The sequence below is a fragment of the Poecilia latipinna genome, unplaced genomic scaffold (genome assembly GCF_001443285.1).
Source record: "Poecilia latipinna isolate Pla-1442-1.1 unplaced genomic scaffold, P_latipinna-1.0 Scaffold1588, whole genome shotgun sequence".
In the NCBI taxonomy this organism is placed as follows: Eukaryota; Metazoa; Chordata; class Actinopteri; order Cyprinodontiformes; family Poeciliidae; genus Poecilia; species Poecilia latipinna.
In genome coordinates, this window is record NW_015114204.1 from 11,630 (window position 1) to 22,980 (window position 11,351).

General features: G+C 40.7%; 1 protein-coding gene and 1 long non-coding RNA gene across 2 annotated transcripts in view; both read right to left on the reverse strand.

Moving 5' to 3' along the window:
* LOC106963847 (calcium/calmodulin-dependent protein kinase type IV) overlaps positions 1–11,351 on the reverse strand; it is a 32,460-nt gene that overhangs the window by 11,134 nt on the left and 9,975 nt on the right. The window contains exons 4-9 of the mRNA XM_015058992.1: positions 10,814–10,896; positions 9,359–9,431; positions 4,281–4,371; positions 3,360–3,434; positions 2,439–2,514; positions 1,095–1,221 (exon numbers count right to left, since the gene is read on the reverse strand). Of these exons, the coding sequence (XP_014914478.1) occupies positions 1,095–1,221; positions 2,439–2,514; positions 3,360–3,434; positions 4,281–4,371; positions 9,359–9,431; positions 10,814–10,896 (525 nt within the window). The remainder of the gene's footprint in view (positions 1–1,094; positions 1,222–2,438; positions 2,515–3,359; positions 3,435–4,280; positions 4,372–9,358; positions 9,432–10,813; positions 10,897–11,351) is intronic.
* LOC106963848 (uncharacterized) lies at positions 4,815–6,618 on the reverse strand. Its single transcript, XR_001428270.1, has 2 exons — positions 5,110–6,618; positions 4,815–4,953 (listed from the first exon to the last, which is right to left on the reverse strand). It is a non-coding gene; the product is annotated as an uncharacterized LOC106963848 (long non-coding RNA).

An 11,351-nucleotide genomic window follows, 5' to 3' on the forward strand; every position in this document is an offset into this window, starting at 1 on the left:
AAGAGACGCAAACAAAATACCCTCCTGCTTTGCTCGACCAAAACAGCAGAAGATGCCTCAGCACTGAGGGATATTGTTGTTCTGATCGAAGGATTATTGATGTGAGGGCTCCACAGACAACATTTCATAAGTAAGATGGACATATTATTGTGTATATATTGTGTTTAGAATATTACTTTACCGTATTTATGTCCACCGGCGAGATACCAGCTAATATTAGCTACAGTGCTTGGTGTAATACGGGTTCAGCCCCGCTATGAAGGCTAACTGAGATTCCGTTAATCTAAAAAATTAATTATTCTCTAACATTGACTTAGATTATCTGACACAAGAGCCTATATTAGAAATGAAACAATATAACACATATTATAAAACTTATATTATGTGTTATAACATTCACCAGCAAAGTTTACACAGGTGGTAAAGACTATTATTTATATGTAATTCTTTCACTCTGTCAAAGTGAGATACATCCCAAATCTTCCTTTTTTGTTTTGAAGGTTTCCTAAAGACACGATGTGAGGAGTAGGGACAAATGTATTTAAGGAGAGACAGATTCACTACACAGCACGGATGAATCTCGCATCGGATTTTGGACCCAATCACTCTTAAGCTAGAACTGGTCAGCTGGAAAACATGAAAAAACCTGTGTGTGTGTGTGTGTGTGTGTGCGTGTGTGTGTGTGCGTGTGCGCGCTAAACATGTATAGCCTAATATTATTCAGTATTAATAATTGTTTATTTATATTTAGATAAATATGTATTGATAAGACGAGAGCGGTCCATTAGGCGTCTGTCCTTTTATTATGTCTGAGAAACGGCCCGATCTCCGGAAGACGGGCCCTTCGAAGGCCACGAATATGGACGACCAGAAGAGAGAAGCTGTTTGTTTGCGTCTCTTTTTTTGTTTGCATGTTTTCTCTGTTGCTGCGCATTTGCACCTGTCGGCCACCGTACAAAACAGACCAAATTGCTAATTTATTGCAAGCGAATGCAAAAGAATAAAGATTTTCCGACATGTGGCCACTTGGGGGCTCCATAAAAAGTACTAAAGAGTTTAAAATTCAGCTTTGTTGCAAAATGTTAGGAACTTACCAGGTCCTTGGCATTGAGGGAGACTTCGTCCCACCACGGAGACACAAACTCGTAGTCGCAGTTCAGGATGCGGCTGTACATGTACTGGTCGCCCCGTGGGTCAAAGAACGGCTCAAAGCCGCAGAGTCTGGCAGACAGGAAGCAGAACTTTAAAGCTGACCGGACACCTCCACCGGCTGTCACACAGAGAGAAAACTCCCTGAATTATGGAGCTGTTTGTTAGGTTACACCGTCAAAAGTTGGCAGCAATAATTTGGGTTATTAGGGGATTCACCTTTTTTTTTTTAAAGGTTTTGTTGGCTCTAGTGGCCTTTATTTGAAAGTAGTTTGACAGGAAAGAGGGGGAAGACATGCAGTAAATGTCACCAGGCTGGGAATCGAACCTGTGACCACCAGCATGACGACTAAGGCCTCAATACATGGGTTGTGCTTTTCCCCTGCACCACCACAGCATCTTGAGGATTCACTTTTTAAAGTAACATTTTCACCATTCATTTATAAATATTCGTGTTTTAGGCTTAATGTTTCATTACCAAACTTGATGAAGTTTGCTTTAACTATTTAACTTGGAGCTAAATATTTAACTGTACATTAAATATTTAGTTAGCAAGCTAAGCATTTGGCTCTAAAACGAGTTTTTAAAAGGGTTTGCAAAAGCCAGCTTTTATTTTGATAGTCCACCTTTGGCTATAGCATATTAGCTAAATATTTAGCTTAGAATTAAATATGTAGTGTCAAACTACAGATTTAGCTCAGTATATAAATATTAGTTTTATAACCTAATCTTGTTAGTTAGTTTCAAATGGTGATATTTTAAATATAATTCTTTAATTGTTTTCCTTTTATGACTGGCTATAATAACCCAGATTTCTGCTTGATTTTTGACAGTGTAATTTACAAACAGATTATTGTGGATTATAACCACAATTTATTCATGGAAAATTCAACCACTCATATTTTTATTGAGCTCTTATGGACTAAGCTATTAATTTATTCCATGGTTTTTCACGGGGTGTCCAAACTTTTTGTCACATTGGTCAAAATCATTCAGTCAAAAGTACAGAAAAAAAAAACTTGTAGGAAGTTACTCGTCATAGATCTGAACCTTAAAAATGATTTTTGATTCAGATTTTATTTAATCTGACTCCCGTTCCAACGAGTAAGAAAAGTCTAGAAGTGAATTTTAACCGACGGTCCCTGAATGCATCGTCAGGCTCCATTAGAACCGACTTAATGTCTCTGGAGGCGATGCTCCGGTTCACCCCGTGTCAGCTGATGATGAATCAGTGTGTGTGTGTGTGTGTGTGTGTGTGTGTGCGCGTGCGCGCGAGTGCGCGGACTCACAGGATGTACAGGATGACGCCCACTGACCACATGTCCACCTCGGGGCCGTAGGCATTTCCCCGCAGGATCTCTGGAGCTGCAGGCAGAGGGGGCGGTTAGCGGTTAGCGACTAGCGGTTAGCGTCCAGGTGGCCGACAGACGCTCCGGTCCAGAGGTCTGAGAAATCCCACAGAGCAGCGGCTGCAGCGACGCATCGCCGCTCACCTCCGCATGTCAGCCACACAGGTGAACGCAGCAACACACAGACTGATGGAAACACTAATTCAACTCAGAAAGTGTTTCATTTCTGATTAAGGATCAATAAAAGTGGGATTTTAATGCAGAATATTACGATCTACACCAGAGGTGTGCAAACCTTTTCTAACAAATCGTCAAATCCACAGCCAAAAAACAAAACATTAAAAAAAAAAGTTACTTGGAAATGTTGGTATTTCAAGGACTAAAATTACAATAATTCATATAAGTAACAAAAATAACAAAATCAGAAAAAAATTTCAATAAAAAACTTATGAAGCTTTAATATAAACTGCAGGTGTCTGAGTCTGGTGAATTTCTGGTTAAAACATGTTTGTTTTTCATTCAAGGGGTAAAAAATCCAGAAATTTTACTCAAGTAAGAGAAGAAATACTTTAAAATAAAATTACTCAACTAAAAGTAAAAAGTGCAGCATAGTAAAAATACTCCTCAAAGTGCATTTTTTATTTTTTTGGTTGAGGAAATAACATTATAAAGCTGGAAAAAGTGGATTTTACGATACTGTCCCTTTAAGAGCCAGGGAGGAAAACCTGAACAGAAATGAAGGTTTTGTGTGAAGTGATTCAGAGTTGGGACTCTGACTCCTCTTATCCTGGATCAAACATGGCTGCCTGCGAACCTCCCCAGGTTTCATTTATCCCCATCAGCGTCTCGGCTTTTACTCACCGCAGTAACCCGGAGTCCCGCAGACCGTCTTCATGGTCACCTGGTCGTCGATGATTTTGGAAAGGCCGAAGTCGGCTGTGAGAAAGGAAAACATTTGGACCGAGCCGAGTCGCATGAACATGTTCTTTAAAAGTTGAATCCAGTTTCTATTTCGGGCCTCGGCTGTGAGGAGAATGTGTTTCTCTGCAGGAGGCAGAGCGGCGCCTGTTGGCCAGCGGCTCGGCGGCCATCTGGACGCGGACCGGCTTCTCCACCAGCCAGCCTCCGCTCCTCAGGCTGAAGCACGGCGAGATGCTAATTATTTAACAGTTCTACTGAGAGCTGTGTTTATTTTTAGAGAGCGAAGGTAAGCCCTGTCGCTACATAATGACCTGCTAGTTTGTGAATTTATATTATGATTTAATTTTATCTCCATAGCAGCAGGATTTCTGCAGCCACCGCAGAGCGTTAAAATATTAGATTCTCTTATCTAAAACACAACATTACTGACCAACCCTCCATTTTACTACGGTTTCCATCTGTCAGAGTTGATAAAAACTGAAAGCCAAGACTGTAGGAGTTTTTCTATCGCATCATTTCACTATTTTAACATCCATCTTTACGCCGATGACACGTACATGCTGAATGGGCCAGCCAGTAAATTTGCTGGACAATAAATTGTAGTTATTGGGATAAATGATAATATTGCTGTTTTAAGATTTTTTTGACATTTACAGAGTATTTTCCTTAAAACTTAACAGAAAACAAGAAACATCTCCGTAATTAAACCAATAAATTAGTGGAGGTCGTTCATTCTGAGGTCAGGCTGCTTCGTTCTTCATTTTGATTTATTGATCTTCTTGAACCTTCTAGCTGCTGGTTTTCTTTTATTTCTGGACATGTAGAAGTGTTTCCCAGCAGATGCTCGGTGTGTGTGGTTACCGATCTTGAGCGGCGCGTCCAGCGACAGGTCGGCGTACAGCAGGTTCTCCGGCTTCAGGTCACGATGGACGACCCCGTTTCCGTGCAAATACTGAAACACACAGAGAAACATCTTCAGATCGGCCTGCAGCGGCGACACGACGGGAGCGAAGGGCGGAGAAGTCTGGGCTGCTGGAGGCTTGTGGGAGGATTTGGCCGATGGAGAGGAAGGAACCGACGTGGAGACGGTTTGAATCCAACCTGACAGCTTCGTTCAGGTAAACGGCTGCCTCACCTGGGCCTCTTCTGTGTCTGAGAACTAAAGACAGCAGCTGCTGACATCAAAACACAAACAGTCTGAGATTTTACCTGCTCAGGTATCCGGATGATATTTTTTACTCTAAGTGACGCATACAAATCATTATTTCAGTAATTATTTCTAACCTGGGTCATATTTATGGGCTTTCAGCTGTTTTAGGTTTCTGGTGGCCATTTTATGTTTTATTTTAAAGAGGATTTATTTATTTTGCTAAATTCACATTTTCCATGTTTTCATTCTTCCATTTGGGTTTCTGCTGCTTCTAAAAGCAGCTAAAGCATAAAAACACCCAGCTGCTTTTCAGGCAATAAGTTCAGGTTTTTCTGTGTCTGGAAAACTAACCATTTCAAAACTTCCCAATCAAATCACTGTTACCTAGCAACCCTAGCCAACCCCAGTCCGTTACCTAGCAACCCTAGCCAAGCCCAGTCCATTACCTAGCAACCCTAGCCAAGCCCAGCCCGTTACCTAGCAACCCAAGCTGAGCTCCAGCCCGTTACCTAGCAACCCTAGCCAAGCCCAGCCCGTTACCTAGCAACCCAAGCTGAGCTCCAGCCCGTTTGGTCAGCTGTATTCACTGTACAATGGCTGCAGGAAAAGACAAGAGTTTTGTTGCTGACTTGTCATCCAGAAACCACTTTCTGCGTTCTTGTTGGTTGTGCAGGAGGCTCTACTTTTGCTTTTCAAAGATGTGCGGTTTTATAATTGCGTTTAAATTTTGTTCTTGGACGTGTTTGTTTTATGCTGAGCTCAGCTGCTCATCATTTATTTTACATGATTTTTGTCTAGTGATTATTTTTCCACACAGAAGCTGCTGAACCTTTTCTGGATTCTTTCTCGTCTGTCTGTGAAGTTTGGCTGCCGGCCGCTGTGAAGGCTCTGGCTCTGGAGACAGACCCAGGATTATGGACTGAGCCTCGGTGGTTTCTGGGTCTCTTTCATCCCGACTGATTCCAAATGTTTCAGTTTTTACTTTAGATTATTCTTCACCATGTTTTATCCTCTCTTGTGTTTCTCAGGATTTGCAGATATTTTCACCTTAAAGTTTGTTTTTATTGTGATCCTGAGAATCATTTCAGCTTTTCTTCAGACATTTCTGGGTTTTTCTAAGCTTTAAAACAGAAAATGTTTTATTTTTCTGTAAATGCAGTTCAAGATGTGTTAAAACTCCTAAAGACTAAACCTCACCAAATTCTCCTTTTTCATGTCTAATTATGTTTCCGACCAGCTAACAATTAACCTAATTATACGTGGGAGGTTTATTTTGTTAATATTCGCTTGATTCTGTCCTCATTTTTTTTAAATATGCTGCAGGCATCAAGTGCGAGGCGACATCAAAAGAATATTTCCATGAATCTAATTAATTTTTCTCGTCCCAGATGGATAAAAGTCATCGCCTCCATGTTGGGAAGCAGCTATAAAAAGATGCTGTTGTGTTTCTTTCGCTGCAGATTAGCGCCACACTCACAGCAAACACAACGGCGGAGTAATCCCAACACTCCCACACACACACACACACACACACACACACATCAACACGACAAGCTTGCACATGCAGAAATAAAGAGGCGTATGTTTGGTAAATGTAGGTCAACTGTGGTCTGTGTGTGTGTGTGTGTTAATCCACTCTGGTTTTAATCTGTTGAGCAGCAGGATGGAAGCTGCTGTTACATAAGCGCGCCGCTGCTGCAGCTACCAGACTTCTGCGGCGGCGGCGGCGGCGGCTGGTTTAGGCTCCGCCCACATTTACAAGCTGTTTATTTGGCTTTGTTTGACCTTTATCTATACAGGATAAATCTCATTGAGAAATAAATTAGTAACCTATTGCAACATGACTGCTTAGCTAGATTTAATTGGAGATAACAATAGGACTGAAACGATTAATCATGATTAATCGATTATTGAAATAATTGTCAACCAATTTTGTAACCAAGTAATCGTTAATTAGAATATACAAACTCACAGAAATGCTATTTACTGAAAGAACAGCGCACTCTGAGCAGCAATTAAAACAAAACGGTACAAAAAAATAAACATTTTGTATTTAAGATAAAAAACATTTTGGTTCAAATTCTATAAAAATAAATCACTCTTTTCGCTACGCAGTTATTACTGAGTTAATAACTGATAGAGCTGAGCTTTTCTCAAGCTCATTTTATTTGTATTTTTTAGCTTCAACTCAAATCTTTGTTGCAATCAAATGTTCACTAAGTAAAATATTAACTTTTGCATATAAAAAGAATTTAATTATTTGTTTATTTGCATCTTTTGTAAAAACTTTAAATGAAAGATATGCAAAATTTGCCAATTTTTTTGTCCGATTAATTGTCAGAATAATTGATTAGTCGTCAGTAGCAGCTCTAGATTAACTAGATGAAGAAGGATTTTAACCTGAAAGTGTTGGATTCATTATTCACTGAACGTTTTCCTCATAAGATCCACCTCTTCCCTTTTTACTGCAGAAACAACCGGCCGATTTGGGGCGTGAACTCCTCCGACCCTCGGCCTGTTGATATTTGGCACCAGGCTGTCTGCAGAACCCAGATCAGCCTCACAGACGCTGAGACGTCCCAGAGGCTTTTAGAGCAGAATCAAAACCTTCATCAACCGTTTCTACAGTCTGGAGAGAAGAAAATTCAACCTCTAACGGCAGCTTCCATACTGAGGACGTTAACAAACATTAAATTATAATAAACTTAATTCAGCCGCAAAAACATCTTCTGAAAAATCATGACTTTCAGTTTGAAAACACAGCCGCAGAAAACTGGCTTCAATAAAAACGTAACACATCAGAGAATAACACGTTTAGAAAAACTGGACGAGGATTTCAGCTCATGAAGAAGCTTCCTGCACAGAGCCGGCCCAAAGCACAAGCAAACAAAGTGGCTGCTTAAAGGGCCGGTACGATGTGGTTTCCAGACACATAATACAATTGAGAAACTTTCAGCTGCTATGAAGAAGCCATATGTCAATTATGACTTACAAGAAATTAGACTTCGTAATTTAACGTCTTCAAATTGGGTCTCTGTCTCTTTAAAACCTCCTGCTCTTTCTGAAGCTCCGCCTTCAGGAAGTCATCCCAACATAGCTTCTCTGTTAACCCTTACACTACGTTTTTACCAGCGTTGCTCTGAGAAGCAGTTCCTATAACGAGATCAGCACCAGGTGTTTGCTAATTGCTGCTGGCTAGTCTGAAGGAGCTGAGGGGGAGACGGATAACCTGTGAAAAAAATCCTGTTGTCGTTTGAACAAATCCATCGCTCCCGTCCAGACCAGGGTTTTAGTGCAATCGATCATTCTTCTGTACACGCTGCTCACATCCTCCGTCTTTCTCTTTTTCCCTGCTACGCTACAGTTACTTCACCTAAGTAGGCCTGTCATGAATGCTAAAGCTAGTTAGCATGGCCACTGATGACTGCAGAAAAATGGGTTTCCTGTAACGATGAGTTGTTTTCAGCAAATACACTAGCATGTTTGACAGCACTGAGACCCTCCTCCTGGCTCTGATCAGTTGGTTTTGACCAGTCAGAGCTAGCAAGCATTTAGCTTTCATGCTAAACGATTAGCATATAGGACATTTAAGTCATCAGTGCTGTTTGTGGTCACAAGCATTAACCATCCAACTGCAAACACTGAAAAAAGATAAACGTATTCAGGCTGTCGTCTTCAGAACGACTCAAACCAATTTGGTCTGAAGAACAAGAGCTCTGATTGGTGGAAACAAGAAGTCACTGGAGCACAGTTTTTGATTCGTTTACGTTCAAGATCTGATTAGGGATGGATGGATGGATGGATGGATGGATTCTCTCTCTCTGTTTCCTGATCGTCCTTCATTAGCTGCTGCATGCTAACCTTTAGCTAGCGTTTAGTTAATTCTGTTTAGAAACATTCAGTGACTAACCAGCCAATCAGAGCAGACTTCCTGTCTCTGACTTCCTGAATCAGATTTCAGCCATGTTTCTGTTTCTGCTGCTTCTCTCGGCTTCCAGTAGAAAAAACACCACCGATCTGTCTCCATGGCGGGAATCACAGCCTCCCTCTAACGCCTCTCAAGGTGTTGACAACGTGTTTCTTTCACACCAGCGCCGCCGTGTTGACGACCTGATGGAACATCGGCGCCTCACGTCTAAAAACAGCCCGTTTAAAGGTGGAGCTTGGTGTGAAACTGTGGAGGCGCCGCCCTGCTGGTGGGTGTGAGAACACAGTGAGCCAATCAGGATGAGTGGAAACGAAGCTGCAAAGCAGCTGCAGTCATGAAAACTAAACTCTGAAACAATCATGAAGTCACAGAGACAGGAGCTGATCAGAGGAAATAAGTTCCTATCGATCTTATTTAGGGGGATCAGAGTAAATGGGGATAATTACTATTATCATATTTCATATTTAGCAAGCCAAATATTTATGTTTTATTTCTAAACTAAATATTTTTTTGAAGTTTTGACATCTATGAATGAATGAATAACCCGATGATAACACGACTTTGAAAAATGAACTTCCTATTTTTTCTGCTGCAGGTTAAATAATCCAAATTATTTATGTTCATTTTTAACTGTAACTCTACGTGCATGCCACATTTTCAGATTTTTTCTTTTCATCTTTAAAAAGATGCAACAACATTGCATCATTTTTCCCCATTTTATATTATGTTGATCTGTCATATGAAATCTCTGAAGCTTCTGGTTTTAATGTCATAATTCTGCTATAATAATGTGGAATAGTGAAATGTTTTGTGTTTCTCTGCGATGTTTTTCTGAATGATTCATTTGATGAAATATCTTACGGCCACAGCTTCCAGGATCTGCTTGATGACATGCGCTGCGTCTCTCTCGCTGTAGTATCCTCGCTCCACAATCCTGCAAACCAACAAGAAAAATAAATTCAGCTGCAGGACGCAGAGACGTGCTAATCCTGAGCAACAACCTTAAAATCACGTCACCAGATTCTGAAGAACCAAACTCAACATGGCAGCTTTGGTACCTAAATTGGCCTCATAACTGCAGAGAATCTTGCAAATGAATAAACCCAGTAAGAGCAATAATTTTTCATCTAACCCAGTTACTAAGACTAAAGACGCAACTTCTGCAGTAAACTAACCATGGCAACAGAAACAGCGCCTGCAGCTGCAGGTGGAAATGAAAACAAATAAATCCGCCAACATAAAAACAGCTTCAGCTCTTCAAGCCAAATTTAACTCATAACTCAGATCCAAACCCAAAAGTATTCATACCCCTTCCAGGTTCAGGTTCAAACTATTCATTTTACCATCGTGTTTCTTCAATGGGAAATTGTAGGTAGAAAAAAAAGGAGTAAATCTCCAACAAAATATCCCACATTTTTAGAACTAAACAAGAAATTTTCTCATTATGAGAAGTCAAAAATTTGCTAGAAAAAACTAAAAAAAACAAAACAATTTAACTTAATCTCAGAAAAAAATCTTGTCATTTTCTGAGTTTCAGAAATGTCGAAGTCATTTCTAATAACTTCAGAATCTGGATCTTTTTTTAGTAAAATATCTGCAACATTATCATCCATCAACAGTTTGAGCTGACCAGGGAACCTGCATGGCTGCATCTGCAGCTTCAAGGAGACCTGTGATGCTTCCTTCAACAGGCTAGGATACGGCCTATACAAAACATCTTACATTTTTTTTGCATAAAATTATTCTTACATAATCAGGCCTTAATCTGTTTTAGGGCCTTTGTCACTTTAAATCCTAATAAGCTGCTGCTGGCCACGCCCCCAACTCAACCTTTGCCCTGGCATATGAGAATGGATGCAAACAGATGCACAATTGTAGAACTTTGAAAAGCATTAGCAGAGCCGCCTGCGCAACCAACAACAATGCAGTATGTGGTTTCTGGATGGTAAGTCAACAACAAAACATTTGTCTTTTCTAGCAGCCATTGTGCAGCATATACAATGCTAAAACCAGCTGGAGCACAGCTTGGGTTGCTAGGTAACGGACAGAACTCTGCCATGGTTGCTAGGTAACGGCGCAGTGCCAGTCAAATGTGACTTAATGTTCTGGAGGTTTTTGAAACGGCTCAGACACCAAAGAACATTAAATTATTTCCAAAAACAACTGAGTGTTTTTTTTAAGTGCTTGTTGTTTTTAGAAGCAGCTGAGACTCAAATGGAACAAAGAAAACGTACAAAATGTGAATTTTGCACAATATGTCGCCTTTAAGCAACAAACCAGTTGAACGTCAGGGTGTCGGCCCGGTTTGGTTCTTACCGGTCGAACAGCTCTCCGCCGGTCACCAGCTCCAGAACCAGGGCGATGTCGGTGTCCGTCTCAAAGATCTCCTTCAGCTGGATCTGAAACACAGAAACAAAGGCGCCGCTCCAGTTAAACCAGTTAAAACCAGATAAAACGCAGGTTCCTTTAAAACTGTTGAAAATCTTCCAGGTAAATTGGATTAATACACAACCAGGATTTGATTCAACCAATCAAATCCAAATAGTCTTTCCAAATCTGGATGAATTTGGTAAACAAATATGGAAATCCATCATCCATCCATCATCCATCCATCCATCCATCATCCATCCATCCATCATCCATCATCCATCCATCCATCATCCATTCATCCATCCATCATCCATCCATCCATCAATCATCCATCCATCATCCATCCATCATCCATTCATCCATCTGTCATCCATCCATCCTCCATCCGTCATCAATCCATCCGTCATCCATCCTTCATCCATCCATCCTTCATCCATCCATCCGTCATCCATCCTTCATCCATCCATCCTTCATCCATCCATCC